Source organism: Macaca thibetana, chromosome 9 (genome assembly GCF_024542745.1).
Source record: "Macaca thibetana thibetana isolate TM-01 chromosome 9, ASM2454274v1, whole genome shotgun sequence".
Taxonomy (NCBI): domain Eukaryota; kingdom Metazoa; phylum Chordata; class Mammalia; order Primates; family Cercopithecidae; genus Macaca; species Macaca thibetana.
Window position 1 is genome coordinate 79,738,987 of NC_065586.1, and position 22,384 is coordinate 79,761,370.

Consider the following 22,384-nt stretch of genomic DNA (forward strand, 5'->3'; position numbering starts at 1 on the left):
CAAAGTGTAAATTTGAGTTATGAGCTGAAAACTAGCATGGCAAAGACCATCAAAAATGTTTGAGAGGTTGCATTTACTATTTGGCATAACATTTTTCAATATACCAGTTCTAGCTAGACAGAGAAACAAAATCCATTGTTCTTTTTTTAGAATTGAAAGCACTTTTATGTTGTTCTATTGGTAATTGCTTAGTTGCTGGAATATAACAATAGATCTATCATTATCTTCTTCTAAAATTATAAAAGAATAAAATAATAGGCACAAGTAATAAACACCATAGTAAGTACTTTAGTATTTGCTAAAGGAAAATCCTACTGGTTTGCCTGCAAAGTTTTGATGACAGATAATTAATAGGTTTTCTGACTTATGTAAAAGTAACAACATAATAAAAAGTCAACCCCTCCTTCCACATAGTTAATAATGGTATGCCTCTGTTTCGTTTCCATATTTAAAAACTTCTTTACGGCTGGGCATAGTGGTGCTCACGCCTCTAATCCCAGCACTTTGGGAGGCCAAGACGGATGGATGACAAGGTCAGGAGATCGAGACCATCCTGGCTAACACGGTGAAACCCTGTCTCTACTAAAAATACAAAAAAAAATTAGCCGGGCCTGATGGCAGCACCTGTAGTCCCAGCTACTCATGAGACTGAGGCAGAAGAATGGTGTGAACCCAACAGGCAGAGCTTGCAGTGAGCCAAGATTGTGCCACTGCACTCCAGCCTAGATGACAGAGCTTTTTTGAGACTGTCTCAAAAAAAAAAAAAAAATCTTTACTTTCCTTTGAAAAAGAAATAATGAAGTTTGAAAATCATTCAAAAATTTTACAAAGACAACCCTATACTCAATAAAGTAGGTTGTCGGTATTTAAAAACACATTTCTTAAGAAAAATGATGTTTGTCTGGTTTATAATTTATAATATTAAGATATTTTATATGTATTGGAAAAAGATTTGAGGTTTTTTTTTTTTTCAAATCCTGTGAACTATATGTTATTTCCTGATGGCTGACTTCAAATAATCAAGGGTAGGAGTAATCACATAATGGGAAGAAAATTTCCCCATAGAGATATATGTTTACTTTTATAATGGCCAGAGTTATAGTAGATAAGAATTACTATACACTTGATTCTCTTTGCTTTGTAGGGTTGTTATAGTAATTGAAGCAGACTCATTTTGTTAATTTCATGACCTTTTCACATCAATCTTTTATGGAGTCACTTAGGTGAAATGGAGGATCAAGACATTGTGTGTTCATTTGTCATTAATGAACATCTGTTCTATCCAGAAAACAATGAGTTCTTCTTAAAACTTTTGAAATATATAACTCTTCATACTGTATACTATTCCTTTTGATGACAGCAGCGACCTGTCTGAAGCATTTGCTGCAAAGACGCTGGCTGCAACCAGGGAAGCGCAGCTGGGGCTGTGCACTCTGCAGAGTCAGTGAGAGCTGGGAACAGGCAGGGGCCCCATGCATTTCTGAGTTGGTGGGACCAGAGCCCAGAGCTCCCAGCTGAGACTGTGGACCTGGGTCCGCCTCCTGCTACAGGCTCAAAGTGTGTTCTCCCAATGCCTGGCCTCTCCCTGCTTCCGAGGCCTGCTCCAATTTCGGAGCAAAGCTGTGATCAAGCCCCGAGCATTGTCACCACATGGCTGGGTGTGCACACACTCATGGTGGTGCTGACACACAAGCCCCTTGCCACCTCAGCCCCCTCTGCACTTTGGCCACCAGTGAGCATGGGAAAGAAACCAAGGTGGAGCTGTGGGTGTCCTGGAGCAGGCCTGCAGTCGCCTCTTGGGCAAAAATGGCCTGGGTGCCATGAATGGCAACAGAAGGCAGACAGGCTCCTGGGTGGAAAGGGATGGGTCTGGTGAAACCTCATCTTCTAGCCAAGGATTGCCTGAAGTCTGGCACCCAGCCTGCCAGTTCCCTGGACTGGGGTGAGAACTTATGGTGCTCTTTCCAGGCTGCCTATGGCTGCCCATGGACCAATCTGCAATCACTTTCTCCCTTCTGAAGTACATAAAAACCCCAGACTCAACCAGACTCAGGCAGACATCAGGACAACCTGCTTGAGGATAGGAGCTACCCACTCTGGGTCTCCTCTCCACTGAGGCCTACAGACATCAGGACAGGCTGCCTGCATCTAGGAGCTACGCATTTCAGGTCACCTGAGAGAAATACTGTTGCTCAATGAAGCACCTCTTTGCCTTGCTCACCCTTCAGATGGCCACATACCTAATTCTTCCTGGATATGGGACAAGAACTTGGGACCTGCTGAATGGCAGGACTGAAAGAGCAGTAACACAAGTACGGCTGACACATGTCTCCCTGCTTGCCACATTGTAGACGATGAGAAGGAGAGAAGAGAAGCAAAGTGGCCTTTTAGTGATCCCAGACCTTGGGGCTCCCTGAGCCAGGCCTATGACACCCTCTTTGGGACTCTGGTTTCTGTTGTCTCCAAGCTACCAGGTGCCACCACATTCCCCTCATCCAGACATGGGTGCCCTCAGTGGAAGCTGTTTGTGGTGCACCAGATCCAGCCACAGGCTTGCATGGAGTTGGCATCTGTGCTGGCTCCTGGAGCTGCCCTTCCCACCACAGTAGCCAGCGTGCATGGCTGTGCACAGTGGTGGACTCCGCACTCACTCACTCATCCCTACCTCACTGCTCTGTGCCTGGCTCGCCCTTGGCAGGCATGGAATCTAGGCTGGTAGAAGAATCCAAGTGAAGCCTGCTAGGCTGAGTGGGTGAAACAAGCCCAGTGGGCTTGAGCAGAATTCATGCAAAGGTGCCACCAGCCACAGAGGCTTCCTACTGGAAAAGCTACACCCTAAGGATTCTGTAACATTTTCTACAACTGTAGACAAACGTTTGTATATTTTAGAAGCATACACACAACCAAAAATCTCAAATTTTAACAAATCTTCCACATTGTTCCTCTTTTATTTCATTCCTTCAGTTTCTATTTTTGACAAAGATACAACAATGATATTAGCATCTTAGAATTTTCATGCCCCATGTGATCATTCTTCCTTCTTGCTCTACTACCTTTCCCTGAAACAAAGAGCTAAACAAAGAGTTCTTAACAAGCTAATGGCATTTCTTCATTATTTATTGTTGAAACATCCTCCATCTCTCTTTCTCAAAATTATCTCCAACTAGTTTCATTTTTTTTTGGTGGGTGGGGGGGGCAATGAATTAAGTCCAAGTAATATCCCCTATTACACATAAACATTCCAAATTTAAACTTTGATTTTTTAACCATTCAAGTGATTGGGTAGTTTCTTCATATCTATTTACAATTACATATATTTGTTTAAATAATTTTTTATAATTTGTTTTTCATTAGAAATTGAGAAAAATGTTAATCTTATCTATAAAAATTATATTCTCAAATTCACATTATACAATGAATGAAATAGACTATAGAGATCATTTAGTTGGCCTAATAAGTCAGCCATTCAATACTTGACTCCTTAGGCAGCCCTTAGGAAATATGTCCTTCATACAAACATAAACAGATTTCAGAACACAGAAACTGTGACCTTGACCAACTGTGCTTCCTGTAGTTGCAGATCTGAGAGGCATACTCTTATTGTCACTGCATGTTCATATTTGCTAAGGGGTTTTCAGTCAATTATCTATTTAGAGATTTTGGAAATTAGTTACACTGTCAGAGTCAGTAAATTCCTTTTATGTATCTTTCGTTTAAACCCTACAGAAATAGAAAAATCCTAATAGTAGTTCAAACACATATTACTTGAGATTACATTGACTCCTGTAGGTGAAGTAAGTTAGCTTTCTGAAGAATGAGAATGACATTTGACCTTCATCTCAGGGTGATGGACTAAGACTTACACACACTGAAATTCACTTGTCATCAGTTTTAAAAGTAAATATCGTGAAAAGGTCAACACGTCTGGAATAGATCATAGAATCTAAATGTGAATATTGATTTTGAGTGGGAAAAGCAGTATGTTACACAATTTATCAAAAACTTTGCCAAATACAATTAATTGCAAAATTTTCAAAGATATATGCCACCTATATAGATAGGCCTTTGTTATTTATTTAAAAATGGAAATGTATCAAATTTAATATTAACCATTGCATGATTTAATGTCACATGTTAATTTTTAAGATTTGAGTATTTTCAAGTGTAATTTCCATAACAACCTAAATTCAAAATTTATACTGGTATATACATTATAAAAATAAGGGCAAATATTCCTAAGTTATATTTGTTAACCTCTTGTTGATATATTGCTAAACTCAGAAAAAATATTGTAAGTCCTTTTCAATTTATATTATTAAAATTTAATATATCAAATTCAAAATCAGAATGTTATACATGTGAACATTCTGAAATTTTGAAAAATTTTAACTCCTTCCAAAGATAATCTTATCACTTTCTCTGTTAAAATAAAACATTGGTAGTTGGTTGATTCGTATGAATTAATTTTGTAATAAATGACAGGTTGAAAGTTGTATACAATTTATATTTAAAATGAATTTCTCAAGAAACTTTATATTAAAGAAAAAAATTAGAGTATATTTAACAAAGGATTAACATTTTACCTCTTGATATACAAAACAGAAAAAGTATAATTTATAATCAAGACATTCATCTTTGTAAACTATGAAAATGTAAATAATGTTATCACAGTGGCCAAAGAAATAGCAAGTGAGCAGTTCTAGTTAACATTTCATTATAAAGAGAATTAAAATTACCTTATGTTGAGGAGCATAGCCATCATTTTCTTTTTCTTTCTAGAGGCAGGATCTCATTCTGTCTTCCAAGCTGAAGTGCCATGGCTCGGTCATAGCTCACTGCAAGCAGTCTTCCATCTTAACCCTCAGCCTCCTAAGTAGCTATGACTTTAGGTGCATACCACCACGCCTAGCTAATTTTTTTTTTAATTATTTTGTGGTGACAGAGTCTTGCTATATTGCCCAGGCTATCATTCTTATAAAACCTTCCAAGTTTGGACTTACAGATTTTGAGAGAAGATTTTAATAAGATGAACAATAGTTTGGAAAGAATGATTTCTCTTGAGTGCAAATAAGTTAATGAAAGCTATCTGAAGACTGTAAAATAATATAAAACAAATGCACATGCAGAGAGCATAACTTGATTGCTAACATTGTTTTCTATTTTAATTTAGATTTGTTGTCCAATATAAGAGCTGACTTTACCTGAAGATAGCCTTTCCTGTCTTTTTATGGCACTATTAAAACCTTGCCTCAAACATAATAGGTTTTGCCCATTTAACTATTGATGGAATGATTCTGACAATCTTTCATTACAGTTTTCATAGGCTCTCTGTGTACCCATATGGAATTTAATTTCTCTTTCACATTTCCAAGGTTGTACACATTTTGGCATTTGCTCATGTAGCAGAGTGAAGCAAGTCTTTCCATCAACAAAGTACTCAAGTCCGAACAGTTCACTTTACATCCACTGTTTAGAAATTAGCACAAACTTTTCAATACAAAGAGTGATTTTATAGGTGGTCCCATTATTTCACTATATTGTATCTATGGGAAATTTTGATCCAAGTGAAACATATAGTAGGATACATTAATTTTATTTTATTAGTGATCAATGCAAACATATTTGAGACAAAAATAACATACTAAATGGAGTCCTATGGTGATGAGTCTGGAGAAATAGGGAGAGTTGGATTGTGAAGGGACTTACTGAGCCATATTAAAAACTTTGTTAATTATCACAGAGAAATTTGAAGACATTGAGTGGTGTTCAACAGGCAAATGACATATGCATAGCCTCTTTATGGAAGTCACTTTGTGCTTCCACAATCTCCATGGAAAGTAGAATTTTACACTGTTTAAATCTTGATTCAAAATCATGAAATTTTTATCACCAATTTATAATGGGTAAGTTGTTCGTCTCCCAACTCCTTCAGTGCTTAATAGCTGTGCTATTTACTTAATCTTCTGAGAATGCCTTTTACTTCTGGTAAACTTTTCACACATGGTTTCATGCCATTAGGTAATGTACTTAAACCAAAATCACATGCACAAAAAGAGAGTGAACAGGAAATATATATCAGGCAATTGCAAACAAGGGAAAGCAGAAATCACTATGTTAATGTCAAATAATGTATAATTCAAAACAGAATTATGATTACCTGTACACTCTGTCTCACTAAAAAAAAAAAAAAAAAAAATCGTAAATTTTCAAGCGAGAGGAATAAATTTGCTATTTTAATATATCCATATAGTTTCCAGCATAGATAAGACCATACAATTTATTGTCCAAAGCAGGACACTTTTGAAAGTAAGAAGAGCCCTCTATAATAATTAAGGTAAGGCAATAGACAAATAGGGATGTGTTTATCAGGACCTAACCCCATTGTAAGTCGAGGAGCATACTGAATGTATATCACTTTCATACAATAGTAAAGTCAAAAATTGCAAGTCAAACCATCACAAATCAAGAATCTTCTGTACTTTAGTAAGTTTAAAAAATTTATCCAGCACATTCTTATGAATTTAAGCTTTAAGAACCAATGGCTATGAGAGATTAGAACACACTATTTTAATGAGAACAATATAATAATTTAAGCAAAGGCAAAAACAAACACCTTAGATTGTAGTTTCTGCTTTCAAATATTTTGATAAATTGTTTATACTTCTGTTTTTATATCCTCAAGATGAAGATTCTTTAAGGAACTGAATAGAAACGAAACTCTTAATGACAGGAAGCAAGCATTCTTTGGAACATATGTAAAAAGCAGTGTCTAGCTTTTTGGCCCTTAATTAATTTTCTTGTCTAAAATCCATCCTAAGAATTCTGGGAGAACTGCATCTCTCTCCTGATTCATGTCTTTTTAAAACTGTTTTTCTTATTTAAATATGTAAAATTAGATCACTCTGATGCAATTACTCCAAGGTTACAAATAATCGGAGTTCTAGTGGGTGTTTTCTTTTTTTATTCTTCCCTTCCCATTTTCATTAAATTCCCTCATAGTAGATATAAAAACAGTACCTTAATTGGTACTGATTTGCAAATATATTGAACTCAAACATGTCAAAATAAATTAGATTTGTCTCTCAGTACAAAGAAAGCAATAGAGCCAGATTGAATCCTAGTGAAATTTTATAGCATCTATTTACAAACACTTTTATATCCTAAATTGCCTGGCTTTTAAAATAATTAGAAGCTTTATTCGACATATACAACATTTACTTTTATTGTTACTTCTTGAACTCAACAATAGTAGATTTTAAATTGTACAGTAATTGTTTCATCTATATTTATACTATAAAAACTGGGTCTAACATTTAGACATTGCAAATTATGTTATTGTAGTATAGTCATTATTCAGAAAATTACTTAAAATATACTTAATTGAAAGATTTATTGTAATATATATTTTCAAAAAACACTTAGAAATATTAAAAGGGTATGTATGGGCCAGGTGCGGTGGCTCACACCTGTAATCCTCCTGCACTTTGAGAGGCTGAGGTGGGTGGATCACGAGGTCAGGAGTTCAAGACCAGCCTAGCCAAGATGGTGAAACCTCATCTCTACTAAAAATACAAAAAATTAGCCAGGTGTCATGGTGGGCGCCTGTAATCCCAGCTACTCGGGAGGCTGAGGCAGAGAATTGCTTGAACCTGGGAGCCACAGGTTGCAGTGAGCCGAGATCGTGCCCCTGCACTCCAGCCTGGGCGATAGAGTGAGACTCCATCTTAAAAAAAAAAAGGATATGTATAAATTAGTTTATATTTTCATGAGGTTATATTGTAAGTATTGTGCATGTAAATTCCGAAGCAGTTAACTTTTTTGGTTTGCATTTAATCTGCAAAGATTTACTTTTAAACAACAGATTTGGAGTTATTTTGATCAGTTTTCTTCTTATGAAAGTGCAGTTATTTGTGACACATCCAATACAATGTAATATTATTCAGCAATAAAGTGAAATGAGATATCACACTACAAAAGACATAGAGGAAACTTAAGCGCATATTGATAAGGAAAGAAGCCAGTCCAAAAAACTACGTACTGTATGATTTCATCTATGTGACATTCTAGAAAAGGTAAACATATAGAGGCAGTAAAAAGATCATTAGTTACCAGGGGTTCAGGTGAAAAGTGAGATGAGTAGATGAAAAACAGAAACATTTTAGGTCAGTATGAAGGACGTTCACTAATTGTGATTGATCCTAAGGGAGAACTCACTGTGTGGAAGATAGCACATAGTGTCACTAGGTGAACCAGCTGGAACAGGAACCCAAACGCTCCCCTCCACTGCATTCTGGGCTGCAGTATTACCAGTGCCTGAACCTGGTGAGAGACACATTGAAACGCAAGTTATATGAAGTGGATTTTTTAGTAGTTACTCTAATAGATGTGAAGTGATATCTTATTGTAGGTTTAACTTTTATTGTCCTGATCATTAGTGACAGTGAACATTTTTTCATATATTTACTGGTCATTTGTATGTCTTCTTTGGGAACTATCTATTCTGGTCCTTGGTCCGTTTTTAAATCAGGCTATTGGTGGAAGAGATATCTGCACTCCCAGGATTATTGCAGCATTATTCATAATAGGATATGGAATCAAACAAAATGTGTCTATCAATAAATGAATGGATAAAGAAAATGTGATATATATATATATATATGTATACACACACAATGAAATACTATTCAGCCTTAAAAATGAAGGGAATTCTTTTATTTGGGACAACGTGAATGAACCTAGACTTTAACTAGTATTCTATTTTGTCTCAAATACGTTCATTTGTCTCAAATCTGGATGACATTATGTTAACTAAAATGCATCAGGCACAGAGAAAAAAACTGCATGTTCTAATAATGATCTAATAAAGCTAATATATATGGAATCTAAAAAAGTTGAACTCATGAAAGTAGAGCATAAAAAAGCGGTGACCTGGGGCTGGGTAGGAAGGGAAGAATTGGGGAGATATTGGTCAAAGGATACAAAATTTCTGTTAGACCAGAAGAATAAATTGAAGAGATTTGTTTAACAACATGGTGACCATAGTTAAAAACAATGTACAATATTATACATTGCTAAGGGAATAGATTTTAAATGTTCTCACCACTAATAAACATGTGAGGTAATAAAATGGAAGGAGGTAGTTTAATTTAGCCATTCTACAGTGTATACATATTTCAAAACATCATGTCATGCACCATAAGTGTATAAAATTTCTATTTGACGAATAAAAAATAAGAATACAAAAAATTCTGAGACCATTGAACTTTTCTGGGAGGAAGTATAAATACTGAATGCATAGGCATAGTGACATTATTTTTATCTTAATTTATTTCTCAATAACATTATTATTAGAAACAAAAAAATATTAATTTTTAAAATACACAGCTGTTTTACATATAAAATTTAGAAGGTAAGGATAATGCAATAGTAACATTAATGAGGAAAAACATTTAAAATTACTCTCATAAGTCTGTTTTTAAAATCAAAATATTATTTAGGATTCTCTTTAAGTATTAGTTGAGGTGATTTTGGAATTTTAGTCAAAACCTGTAGCTTTTGTTTAAAATGGCCAATAAAGTTAGAAGCATTGCCTTTGTGGAGTAAATAGGAACCAACACTGCCATCATGGATATGCAAGGACATCAAACCCAATTCAGGTCAAGCCTTGTGAAAGGGCCTTTGAGGAAGCCTTTCCTGAAGGCCATTATGAAAACATGAAACCACTAGCCTCTCCCATGTTCCAGGTTCATATCTGCTAAATAACCATTTCCTTTAGCATCCTCTTAGCAATCTTTGGAAAATGACCATCTAGTTGGTATCTATCTCCAGCTACATCAGTGAGCTGTACAGTTCCGTTACTGAAGCTGTCTGTTTCAAGTGTTTCTTTTATTTTAAGAGTGCAGTTTGTCACTTGTATTGGCAGTAAATTTAGCTATGAAAGGTAGTATTCTTCCATTTCAGACACTAAGAATTATTTGTTATAAATCAGGTGTGAAAAACTTAAATTGGAAGAGAGCTAGTGATGCATTTTTCTTCATAAATGGATGAATTGAAGATTTATGAATTTAGTAGTCAGAGAAAATATTTTTTAAAAAAAACCTTCTGAGAAATGTTTCATTTGGCCATAATTCATTGCTTCTGAAATTGAGCAATAGATTTTGATTATACTCAACAGAAAGAAGAGTGAATGATAGCTCAAATTATATCAGATTCAGAATGGTAGAACTAGAAAAGACATTAGAGATAGTTTATCCGCTTTAAAAATCATAAAGTGTCAGCCCATAGATCAAATGTAGTCATTTGATGCTTTAAAAAAATAAATCCCCACTGGTTGTTCACAAATGTATACAAAATTTTAAATTTCCTTTATTGATTGACAAATCACACTAGACTTGAATTATTGTACATTAGCTACATACTGTCCCATTCCTAACTTCCATTCCTCTCCCTATTAATTCATATTCAGCCCATTTTATTAATTTGGTTATGTTCCTACCTTCTCTGTCCATCTGGCTTAATGAATCCTGATTTATACCAACTCCATCATTTTGTATTCAAGACGTATGTGACTCCAAAGAGAGTATGCAGTTTGCCCACATCATGTAACTGGTACTTTCCACAACGTAGAACAATAATAAAAATATTATTTTTTGTTAATATTGTACATTTTAATCCTGCCAAAGAATAGAAAATAGTTGATATTTTGTAATCTATTACTCATTATCATGGAGGTTCATTTAATTCTTTTCTGGAGAAGATTGTATAGTATGTTTTAATTCTGACAGAAACAAATATACTGGAACAAATAAGACAAAAGTTAATCAGGAAAAATTTTGTCTAGGAGTAAATCTCTTTTAAACATTTACTAACAAATAGAATTTTAAATGCTTTTAGTAGTATGCATAGGATTTAAATGTCTTCTTAAATTATGCCAATTACTTTTTCTTAGTATTATTTCTATCCTAATTGTCAGTTAAGGTTAGCAAAAATGCACACATGTATTTTTTAATATTTGAAAGAAGACATAGCATTTTTCTTTTCTGTTATTTATTTATTTATTTATTTATGGAGACTTAATCTTACTCTGTCACCCAGGATGTAGTGCAGTGGTGGGGTTTTCAGCTCATTGCAACCCCACCTCCTGGGTTCAAGCAATTCTCATGTCTCAGCCTCCCAAGTAGCTGGGACTACAGGAGCACACCACCATAACCAGCTAATTTTTGTATTTTTAGTAGAGATGGGGTTCTACTATAGTGGTCAGACTGGTCGCAAACTCCTGACCGCAGGGGGATTGATCCAGCTCAGCTTCCCAAAGTGCTGGAATTACAGGTGTGAGCCACTGCACCCGGCCCGACATAGCATTTTTCTCATGTTAAAGCTAAAGGTGCATAAGTTGCAGATGTCATATTCCCATACTGTATAAGGATTAGCAAAGAGATGAATTATGGAAAGTATAAAATTGAGCTTCTATCTTGTGTACTAACACAAGATAGACAAGTAAACAATTTAAGTAATGACTACTTCCACAAATAGGAATTCAGTTTTTGAAAATTATCCCCTAATATGACTGACATATTTTCTTGTATTAAACTTTTGATAAGAAATATGTATCTTAATCTATCATAAATTAACAATCCATTGTTCAAATATTAGTTTTGCATTGTGGCATAATAATATTACCACGAACTTAATGGGTTAAAACAACACATACATTGCTTTGAATTTCCTGTAGGTTAGGAATCCAGGCATGGGTTAGCTGTGTCCTCTCCTTTTAAAAGGACTTGCATAATCTTTCAATCAAGGTGTCAAATAGGGCTAGGGTCTCATCTGAGGCTCAACTACGGAAAGATCCACTTCCAAGTTCATGTAGTTGTTGGCAGAAATCAGTTCCTTGTGGCATGTTGTACTAAGGGCCTCAGTTCGTTGCTGGCTGTTAGTCAGCCATCACCTTGAGTTTCTTGCCACGAGGACTGCTTCATGTGGCAGCTTACATCATCAAATCCAGTGAGGGATATGGCCAAAAAGTTGACTAGCAAGAATCTAGTCAAGTCGTAATCTTATGTAGTATGTCCATTGAATTTACATGAGACATATACATCACATGAACACTGAGCAAAGGATAAAGTGCCCCCATTGACCAGAGTTGGTTAATGTGTTTATGCATGTGCTATGGGGATTGGCAAAGCCTTACCCAAAGCACTTGTACTGAGAAGGAAAGAGGCAAGATTATCAAAAACAATACTTGGATGTTATCAAAAGAAGACAAAAAAAAAAAAAAAAAATAACAAAACAAAACATACAGGACAGTAAAATAAGTAAGCAAATAAATAAACTAATAAATTAAATATCTATACATTCCATTTAAAAATTATACAGATTGGTTCTTATTCTTCAGCAAGAAGCAGTTATTGCTCATGCAGTGACTATATGGACCACCATTAGGTGCTAGAGTATCTGTGAGGAAGATTGCTTTGCATTGAGATAACCTAGTCAATTAAGTGTGTGGATGGCAATGGCAAAAACAAAGCAATTTGGACAAGATGTTTGTAAAACCTTGTATGCAATTTATACTTCAGACTAAATTTGTATTTCAGGATTTTTTGTAAAAGCTTTCAATGAAAGCACAATGTAATTGCATAATGTAGCTTAGAAGAACCACTGTGTCCATTCTATTAAGTTCAAAACTCTGTCATAAAAATGGATAATAAAAATAAATAAATAAATAAATAAATATCACCACACACCTATTAGAATGTCTGAAATCCAGACTATTTAACACCAAAAGCTGGCTGGAATGTGGAGCAACAGGAACTCTCATTCATTGTCAGTGAGAATACAAAATGGCACAGTCAGTTTGGAAGAGAGTTTGGCAGTTTCTTAAAAGACTAAACAGTCTTACTATACAATCCAGTAATCATGCTCCTTAGTATTTACCCAGAAGAGTTGAAAACTTAGAGTCACAAAAACCTACACACAGATGTTTATAGCAGCTTTAGTCATAATTGCCAAAACTTGGAAGCAACCAAGATGTTTTTTATTTATGGAAATAAATGGTGGGTACATTCAGACTATGAAATATTATGTAGTGCTAAAAATGAAATAAGCAATCAAGCCATAGATGTCGAGGTACATTGAATGCATATTACTAAGTGAAAGAAGACAGTCTGAAAAGGCTACATACTGTGTGATTCCAGCTATACAACATTCTGGAAAAGACAAAACCATAGAGACACTACGAAGATCAGTGGTTGCCAGAGGTTGAGTTGAGGGGAGGGATGAATATAAGGGCACAGAGGATTTTCAGGACAGTAAGAATACCCTATATGATACTACATGAAGGTAGATACATGTCATTACACATTTGTCCAAACTCATAAAATGTACAACAGCAACATGCACCCTCATGGAAACAATGGACTTTCAGTGATAATGGGGACAACGTACGTTCATCAGTTATCACAAATGTAGCAGTCGGGTGGGGGATTTGATCATGGAGGAGGCCATGAATGTGTGAGGGCAAAGGGTATATCAGAAATCTCTTATCTTTCTCTCAATTTTTCTGTGAACCTAAAGTTACATCAAAATTATACTTAAACATAAATACATCATCTTCTCTAAACCTGCAGACCTCCTCCAGTAAGTGAACTTGCCACCAAAGGAACCATGGTTGGTGTAATTTCTGCTGCTGCCATTAATCAAAGTATTGTGTACTCCATTGTTTCAGGAAATGAAGAAGGTGAGTAGACTTTTAGTTTGTGTTCTCACCATCAACCAGTAAACTTAGATTTGGACTAATTTCAGATTGAATTGATATTACTATCTATCCTATTGTTTTCTAATAAAATTGTGCCCATCTTAGATGTAATTGGTAACCATGTATCCTGAACTTAATTAAAAATCCAGTTATGTTAGCTCAAGTGATTTTTTTCCCTTAAGAAATATTAAGTGTCTAATTAATGAAACCTTGCCCTTTTCGTCATTTGGTAATATTTTAATGACATTTCCTCAAAATTAATGCATCATGAAATTTTCAGCTTTTGGCCATGATCATTGCCTACAGTAGCTTCGTCCACTCCACTGTCTGAACCATCCATGACCCTTACTCCATGTTGGTCATACCTTAACTAATCCTGAAGGAATTTCAAAATTGTAAATAAGTGTGAATTTTAAAAAGAGTCACATCCATGTTAAAAGCCATGCATGTTATATGATTCCCCAAATAGTCAAATTAGACATATAATTAATGATTATAAGCAAAGATATAATGTTTGTATATTAATCACTTTAAGAATCATTGGAATTTGCAGGCCTCTGGCAATAAGTTCATAGCTCAGTCTTTCACATTAATCTTTGTTTTACCTATTCTTCACAAGTTCTCCTCTGTTTTCCATTTTGGTATGTTAGATAGCCTAGCGTATTGTAGGTAGTCAAGAAATAGTTAATATATATGTAATAAATTAATCAATAATAAATATTTAAGAAATGACTGAATGTATGCTTCAAAGCAGTTTGCAAGGAAATTATAAAGGCCTTTTTTAGCTTTTTAATGACAAACTATTACTAGGTATTGCTGCTTGTGCAGTGTAGCAAGTGATCAATATCTTACTTTTATTGCCTTTCTTTCTTCATTATTACTGTGCTACTATGGGTCCTCCCTAAAAATAACTAAACTTCCTTTTTCCTTGAACTTTGAATGTCTGACTAAAGCTATAATTTCTCAACCTGTTCTGTTCCAAAACTTTCTCTTTATGGTTCTATTTATTCTTTCATTTGAAGACAGCGGAGTGGCTGTATTTATTAACCTCTCTCCCCCACAGTGACTATTTTACATTCATTTATGTATTAATTCATTCAACAAATATGTATTGAACATCTATTATATATTAACTACTCTTCTAGCCACTACAGATAGAACAATGTACAAAATAGATTCCTGCCCTCATGGAAGTTAATGGTCCAATAAGGGGGGGGTTAATAATAAAAATGTAAAAATTATTAAACAAATATATAGTATTATAAGTGATTATTAATTCTATGAAAAAATAAAGTAAGGAGACAATATGGAGAGCTTAAGAGAAGGAGATGTATTATAAAGTTTGCCAGTGTGCTCTGATTTTCATTCAAATTAATTTTAAAAGACATAGGGCAACATTAAATTATCTGTTTTTTTTTTTCCTCTCAAGTGTTCTTAACAAAACACTAAATCTACAAAATGATAATATTCATAAATTACAAACAGTATAATAAGCCAGTAAGGTCAGAAAATTTTGGTTAAACAAAATTAGATGGTTTTCTTTAAAACGGAACTTCTGAAAGCCTTTAGTGTGGTAGAACACCATCTGAATCTAAGGTGAAGAATATATTATTCAGTGTTTCCCAAATGTAATTAACCATAGAACATTGATTTCCAGGATTATCTCAAAACAACAAAAACAAACAAACAAAAAACCCCTACAATTTCAAGGCTGATTTTAGCAAAATATTGATGGTGATCATTTAAGGAGCTGGAGCAGTTTCCAGAAGCCAGCATTTTGTCACTTTCATGAATCACTCTAGTTATAAATAGGTATTTTTAGTGTTTTTGATATCACAGTGCTTTTTAAAGAGAATTTCTTTCCTTATAGCCTAAAGACAATGACCAGGTAATTGTATTTTAATTTCTAGATACATTTGGAATTAATAACATCACAGGTGTTATCTATGTGAATGGACCTCTGGATTATGAGACCAGGACAAGCTATGTTCTTCGAGTCCAAGCTGATTCCCTGGAAGTGGTCCTTGCCAATCTCCGAGTTCCTTCAAAAAGTAAGTTATACTACTTAAAGCTTTTATGAGAATTGTATGGTGTCTCTGCTAATTTTTTAATGAAATACGTATGTCTAAAATATCATTCTCAGTGGACAACATAGAAAGATCGTTAATACTCTGAGATGATTGCCTATTTGTTTAAACAGCTAATATATGACAATGCAATGAGTGATTTCACACTCCTGAAATGTCAAGAAAATAAAACACTGTTTTCAAATTGTGTATCTAATATTGTTAATATGCCACCATTGTCTGTGTATGTTAAATAATAAAAGTTAGTCCCACTGTGAAAGCTCTGGATAAACCTTGGGAAATAGATATTTTTAATGAATGACTACTAGAAATTGCCTGAATTGTATGGCTTCTTGTATTTACATATTTTCTTAGAGAAAAGAAAAATTCATCTTAAAATTAGTGATTAACCTTTACTGTAATTCATATATAGCATCATTTTTTATTTTTAATTTACACTTTTTAACCTACATTTTTAATCTATGACATGAGAATTACTATCCTTTTACAAAGGCAAGATTTTATTAATAATTAAAAAGATTAATTTTTTTAAATGACAGTAAACAAAGCATCACAGATTTAAGACCACGTTCTGTGACTCTAAACTTCAACATTTCTGTGGCATACAGTTTACCCACGCAGAGAAGCATGTAAAAGCCAATTTGTGAAAGGAACTGACACAGATTCAAAGATGTTATCAATAATGTGATAAATGCTATTCTTTTCCCATCTATTGAGGTAATACTCTTTTGCATTTAAGCAGTCATCCTTTTGTAATCAAAGCAACCCTTTTAAAATCTAGAAGACTCAAGATAATCAGGTTTAATTTAACTATTAATAGAATAGAGGCCCAGACAGAGTATGAAGTGAGAAACAGAATCTGGAACATTCACCCGGGGACTATCCCTGGACATCATTTCAAGGCATTTCATCAAGCAAGCATTCTTAGACGGGGGAAGAGGAAAAAAGAAGAGGGGAGAGGCATAAAGCGAGAACCCAGGCAGTGTGAGAGGAAAGAAAGCAAGACAGGAGCAACAGGCAGAAGATGCAGGATAGAATTTTTCTGTGTCAATTTGGCAATTGATCATAAAAAGAAATCACTCCTTTTCATTTATCGCAAACCTCATTTACTGATTTAGTGTAGAGAGCTGCTCAGTTGCTTGTAGAGGTACAACCAAATCATTTGAAAAATCAGATTATGCAGGTGTCTTTGAAATAAAAGGAATTCAATTGTCCTCAATAATTATGCATCACTCACATCATTAAATTGTTTAAAAATAGCAGATAAGTTCTTTGAGTTTCTAAATTCTTTGAACTACAGGCAATTATGTTTTTAAAAATGTAGAGGATGCTTCTAATTGTAAAGTGAATTGGATAAATGAGGAGTGAAAAGGTTGGAGTAGCTCTAAATTATATAATGTAACCTATTTTATTGCAAATGCAAATAAATGGGAAAGATTAATTGAAAACTATACCTGCAATCTTTACTCAAAACAAATGAACAATTTAAGAAAGAAAAAATTTAGGTTGTAGAACTTGACATTTCTCAAGTAATACCTGTGGTTTTTCTGAATAGAGGTGCATTAAGTTCTTATATGTGAACATAATACAACTAACTCCCATTACTTTAATTTACATGTAAATCTGAGGCTAATAAAAGTTTATCTAATGCACATGTATATACTTCCATGTGCCCCAGTATGCGTGTAGAGGTGAAACCAATTCATGAATTATCCTGTCAGAAATGCATGAAGTCTAAAAGCTGAAGTATTTACGGCCTGATTCTTTGAATATTGTTATTAACCTTTTATGACTGACCTTTGCCTCCCAAGTTTGAAATAAAAACCCATATATTTCTAATTTGATCTTATTAATTAATAACTGTTAATGGCCTATAGTCAATCCCCAGGCCATTAGCTATGCAAATAAGACCATTATGTAAATTGAGGTTAATTAATTAGTTAGCTAAATGTTCATCTCTGCTGCAGAATTCGTTGCCCTGCCACATATCATTTGATTAAGATAATAAAAATACAAAGTTTAATTCATTAAGGAAGTATTTTATTGTGACTTCTTTATCAAAAATTTGTTAATGAAATTATTTTCAAAGTAGATTGTGCAACCATGATGTGATTAGATTTAATATTTAAATGCAAACTAATTAAAATATAAAATTTTAGAGCTCATTTCATAAGTTTAACACTAGGAATATTTAAATATTTTAACCTTTTATTGAAAGGTTGGAACATTTCAAACATACAAAAATTACAGAGAATATTACAGTGAACCTCTATGTATCAACTGCCTAACTCAACTTAATCATGCCCTGGGAAACAGTCTTTCATCTTTGCTCTCAACTACCCACTATTGCATTATTCTGAAGCAGGTCAGAGTCAGAACATTCAATCTGTAAATATTTTGATATGCATATCTTAAGGACTCTTAAACCTTAATTAAAATATCATGATTACTCCTGCCAAAAGTAACAAATTATTTGATATCAACATATATCCAGTTGGTATTAAACATAGTTCATATTAAAAATATCCAGTTCATATTAAACATGTATTTACATCAGAATTCAAATAAGGTCTATACATTGCCATTGGTTGATAGGTCTGTTAAGTCTCTTTTAATCTGTAGGCTTCACCACTACCACCTCTTTTATTCACCTTGATATTTATTTATGCAAGAGACAACATTTCTGAAGCCTAGATTGATGACCGTCTCTCCAAGTGATCATTTCATGTTCTTTCTGCTTCCTTTATTTCCAGGAAATAAGTAGTTAGATCTGGAGGCTTGATCATATTCGTGTTATTTTTGGTTTTGTTTTTAAACAAATAAATCATAGGTGATATTCACTCATTCCTTAAACATTAAATCTCTTTGATTCTCTTTTTGTGATACAGATAGTAGCAACCACCAATAGTAATGTTCTAAATCCATTATTTTTTCTTTTTATTACTTCTATATTCATTAGCCAAAATATTTCTATAAAGAAAAACGTCTCCATAGCAAATATTCAGTTACTCTGAGGTGCAGCAACTATAGGAAAAACAAGGAAAAAAACCCTTTGATTCTTTCCTTTTATTATTGATTTTCAAAATAATGAGTTGATTCACTATTACACTCAAAATGAGAATACTGAGATGACAAATATCTTTGGTTTTCTGGGTCATATGGTCTCTGTCAGAACTACTCTACTCCGTTGTAGCTTAAAAGCAAGAAGAGATAATATGCAAATAAAAGGGTTTGGCTATGCTCCCACAAAACTCGTTTTACTAAAACAGGCTGTCTGTGGGCTGGATTTGACCAAAGGGCTGTAATTTGCCCACAGTTGTTCTAATACTTACTTTTACATTATATGATACACTATATATATATATTGCCCTGTTCATATCGTTCCTGTTGTGAGCAATGCTTCTGCTTCATCCCTTATATTTTCCCACACATCTAATTGAAAGTCATATTGTTTTATCCCTCGTAATATCAATAACACATTCGGTCATTTCGTTATCAGTAGCCTATTCTCAAGTAAAGTCCTCAATGTAGCATTATAGGGACACTATTTCCTATGTTTTGGTGCATTAAGAAAAGAAGCTTATCTTAGGGCCTTAACATTGAAGACCAATTTGACTGGATAACTTGACTAATTTTCTTTTTTAAATTAACTTTTTTCATTCCATTTTCTTATTCTTTGAAGCATTACTGTAAAAAAATGTGTAATGACAAACTGGTCTTATTTCTGAATTTCCAAATAATTGCCTTTATTTTTTCTTTAAAGTTCAGTATTTTTGTCAAAATATTTCTACATGTTGGCAATTCCGGGTCATTTTATATATATATATATGTGTATATATATATATAGTGTAACTGGTCAAGTCTCACTCAAGGATTTTTTTTTTAATTCTAGCTTTTATTATTTTTTATTAATTTGACATCTATTCTGGTGTTACTGGCCACAGGTTCTTATGCTCTCCTGTAATAGAAACTGACATAAGGCTAAGGAACTTTCCCAGACTCCAGGCATTATTGGAACTTACGCTAGAGCACAAGGAAAGCATTCCAGAAGAGAGAAAGTCCTCTTGCTGCCTCCTTGAAGATAGCCAAGAGAGTAATTTTAACAGGCCTAGCCATGAAAGGAGTGACATTGAAGCATGCAGAGACGGGGAATTTATAGCACTTGCACAGTTTGATAACATGCTTCTTCATGTGTCCCATGTCTCATTAACATGTTACATCTCCCCTGCTGGGTGTGATTTTTTTTTTTTTTCCTTTGAGATGGAGTCTAGCTCTGTCTCCCAGACTGGAGCTCAGTGGCGTGATCCTCATTGCCAGCTCCACCTCCTGGGTTCACACCATTCTCCTCCTCTCCTCCCAAATAGCTGGGACTACAGGCACCTGCCACCACAGTCATTTTTTTAGCCCTCTGTGCATGTGGGTATTGGGGGCCAACTTCCTTGAGTAAGATGTATGGTGGAATGTCCCTCATCTTGGTTTCTCTAGGTAACTTACAGCTTGCAAACTCTTGTGGTCAGTGGGGATGGCATGAGTGGGGTGACGTTGCCATCACCTTACCGTGGTGCAAGTTCTGGTGACTAGTGTGACTGCATGAAATAATACTCTAGTGGAGGTGATCTGAACCCAAAGTTCCATCCCTCCTCTGTCTCACTGGGAGATTCCTAGTACACAAGTGTTGAATCTTCTCATATCTTTTCATCACTTTTTCGCTAATCTCTTTGTATTAGAGCACATTACTGTAAAGAAATACCTGAGACTGGGTAATTTATAAAGAAAAGAGGTTGAATTGGCTCATGGTTATGTAATCTTTTCAGGAAGCATGGTGCTGGCATCTGCTGTGGTTCTATCGAGGCCTCAGGAAGCTTATAATCATGGTGGAAGTCAAAGGGAGAGCAGGCACATCACATGGCAAAAGCAGTAGCAAGGGAGAGAGAGTGGTGGGGGAAGGTGCCACACAATTTTCAACAACCAGATCTTGTGAGAACTCACTATGGCGAAGACAACACCAAGCCATGAGGGATCTGTCTCCATGAAACTGATCTCCCACGTCCTCAGCTGCAGCACCCAATTAGATTAAAACCTTCTTCCCTAGTAATACTCATTGTCTCAATGATTGCCCATCTGTGTGGCAAGTAGCAGAACCTAGACCAAAACCATGGTGTTTCAGTAACAAGGTTTACCACTCTGAACACCATTACTCTCAAGGAGAATTGAAAATGGTCAAGTGAATTAAAATTTAGAAGTGACTTTGTGTGAGTATTCCTTTGTAGGGGAGGGTTGTTGTAAAGTTGTACTTGAATTCACTTCAACAGTGTACTTTCCCAAAAAAACGAAGTCTGGGGAAATATATGCTTTTGCTTCTCAAGTTTAATGTTGGCAAGTACAGTAAAAAACACTGTGCCCTTATGTTGGCCTAGCACAGCAAATCCATGTTTGAGACATATCAGATAAATGTAGAGAGAAAAAGAGCAACAAGGGATTACAATGACTGGAGTGTTACATTGTATTACAGCTACATCTAGATAGGTCTGTGCTTCTATAAGTATGCAGGCAAAGAACCTGTGACTGTCCTTTGCCTGCATAATTATACACAAACCAACCCAAAGGACCAGATTTGGGACACATGTGAATGCCAGTTTTCTTAAATCCTGTTCAGTAGGATTACCTGAAGAAGTGATGATACTGCAAAAGGCAAAAACTGGAGATAGACTGCTGAATTCCTATTAAAATGACAAACTGGAATTAACTGAAGTACACTGGCAAACTGAAGTTGCTGCAGGAAAGCATATCAGTGCTGAAGATGCTCTCACTGACAATGTCTGTTTTAAACCCAGGTCTGACCCAAAAAGTATTCAACCATTTCACAACAGTAATATTTAAGTAGTAACTCTGCTACCTACCTTATGTGCCTTTTCTCCATAATCTCCAAGGTCAGATAATAGAAGTCTGAGTGATAAAAATCAACTGCTAGTGAATGAAAGACATGGTGGTAGTTAATAAAGAAAAAAGTAAAAAGAAATCTCTTATAGCCTCTTTCCAAAAGGCAGAAGAACTTCCATTAACATATCTAAGCTGGGGAAGACAAAAAGTTTTACCTTTAAATGAAATTTGAAGTATTAGATTAATATATTGAACTAGAGAATCATTTTTAAATTCTTTTTAAAATTACCTTTACCATAGTACTTTCTATTAACAATTTTTTAAAAACTATAAAATTTTTTGAGCTTTTATTCAAGAGCAGGAAAAGTATTAGCCCATATTAGCAGGATAAAATAGATAGTATGAAAGAAAAAAATAGACTTTTATAATTGTATTCCATATGTTCATATTAAGCATATTATTTCAGTGAGACTGTAGAACAGAATTTAGTGGATATTGTTAAAATGGATTTAGTCTGAACAAAGACAGAAGTTTTTATCTGTTTTGTTTATTGATGTATTCCAATAGCTTAAAATGCATGGTGCATAAATATACAAAATAAAGATTTTTCCAATGCATGAGTAAGTCTAGAAAATTAAGGCCAGATTGTGAAGGGTTTTAAATA

The 22,384-nt window shown here is 34.6% G+C and overlaps 1 protein-coding gene across 3 annotated transcripts in view; it reads left to right on the forward strand.

Annotated features, from left to right (window-relative positions):
- PCDH15 (protocadherin related 15) overlaps positions 1-22,384 on the forward strand; it is a 1,784,920-nt gene that overhangs the window by 1,654,808 nt on the left and 107,728 nt on the right. For all 3 annotated transcript variants that reach the window (XM_050805159.1, XM_050805156.1, XM_050805157.1), the window contains 2 exons: positions 13,626-13,735; positions 15,664-15,804. In XM_050805159.1, the coding sequence (XP_050661116.1) occupies positions 13,626-13,735; positions 15,664-15,804 (251 nt within the window). The remainder of the gene's footprint in view (positions 1-13,625; positions 13,736-15,663; positions 15,805-22,384) is intronic.